At 34.0% G+C, this 1671-nt stretch overlaps 1 protein-coding gene across 1 annotated transcript in view; it reads left to right on the plus strand.

Annotated features, from left to right (window-relative positions):
• LOC106879239 (mucin-like protein) overlaps nt 1-1671 on the plus strand; it is a 77172-nt gene that overhangs the window by 29273 nt on the left and 46228 nt on the right. Inside the window, exon 20 of the mRNA XM_052974115.1 lies at nt 106-222. Within this exon, the coding sequence (XP_052830075.1) occupies nt 106-222 (117 nt within the window). The remainder of the gene's footprint in view (nt 1-105; nt 223-1671) is intronic.

Raw genomic sequence — 1671 nt, forward strand, 5'->3', positions numbered from 1 at the left:
TATATATATATATATATATATATATATATATATATCATTGTTGTTACCAATCTTGTTGTTGTTATTGTCATATGTTCTAATTTATTATGACCGTTGCTTTTCCAGAAAACGAACTCTGTAACGCTGTCAATTGTTCCCACATCTGTTTAGTTGAGAGCACCCGTCCCGTATGTTACTGCCAAAAAGGTTTCCGATTAGCAAAGGATAAAATCACGTGTCTATGTAAGTGTTTGTCTGTTGGTTCATAGAGCTTTACACCAAAGTTCATTAGATATTAATGCACTAAACATTGCGTGCCAAAAAATGATTAATTAAAGTGAAACTCGTTATTAAGGCAAATTGCGATTCGGTGAAAAGTTATTTATTTTCAGTAAAAGCAAGGGAGGCAATTCCGACATTTAAATTAATAAAAATTAATTACAAATTGACTTGAATCATACAACAAAAATTGAGCCTGTTTTAAGGACTTTTGTATACACAGAGCGGAGAGTGTATATTTAGAGTTAATCATTGTATCATCTGTTTTAACACATATGACACATATTTACAAACACGAAACCTATTGTGCACGCAGCCATACAGTATACCAAACATACAAAATGGTTATACATACATTAGGCGCAGGTTTAGTTTGTGGTAAGAACCTTGCTTCCCAAACCGCATGGTTCTCGATTTAGTTACACTGCATGACACCTTGGGCAAGTGTCTTTTTCTATAGACTTGTGGGTGGATTTGGTAGACGGAAACTGAAAGAATCCCGTCGGATGTGCATGCGTATGTGTGTGTGAGTGTGTGCGTGCGCGCGTCTATATGCCGCTTGACAACCGGTGTTGGTGTGTTTACATCCGTGTAGCGTTAGCGGTTCGGCATAAGTGGTTGATAAAATGAGTACCAGGCTTAAGAAAAACATAAGTACTCAGGTGGATTCATTCGACTACAAATTCTTCCAGTTGTTGCCCCATCATGACCACAATCTAATAACTGAAACAAGTAGAAGATAAAAGATAAAACATAAAAGACACCTGCACGACTGTTTATAGGTATAATATATAAGTGTGTATGTGTGTGTGTATTTTATGATTTCCTTTAGACATAGTAATCCTAAATCCTGTTGTTAGAACTGATTATACATATGATTTAGTACAGTGATTCTCAGCCGGGGTCAAAATATGATTTTTGGGGTGGGAGGGGGGCATACAACAAAACAGTATTTTAAGAACCCTTGAAAAAAATTTGCTTTAAATGTCTGTATTGGTATTCTTGCAAGAAACAGCCTGGTTTCTATCTTTAATGTTCAACCTACGCAAGTTAATGTGTGTAAAACAAAATATGAATTTTGAAAGTAGTTTCTAGAAACCTATTTTTTTAAAATAGCAAATGGCTACGGTGATCCACAAAAGTAAAACAGTAATCAAAGGGGTCCATAGATAAAAAAAATGTTTGAGAACCCTTGCTTTAGTGTAAAGCATTTGCCGAGAGCAAAATGTTATATTAATTACTGAGTTATAAGGGAACAGAAATGAAGTAATCAACTTCATTAGCATACCGCTACTACAGCTATAAGAAATATTGTAATCACACAATATAGATATGCGAGTGTGTGGATATACATACATACATACATACATACATATATATATATATATATATATATATATATATATATATATA

Source organism: Octopus bimaculoides, chromosome 17 (genome assembly GCF_001194135.2).
Source record: "Octopus bimaculoides isolate UCB-OBI-ISO-001 chromosome 17, ASM119413v2, whole genome shotgun sequence".
Lineage (NCBI taxonomy): Eukaryota > Metazoa > Mollusca > Cephalopoda > Octopoda > Octopodidae > Octopus > Octopus bimaculoides.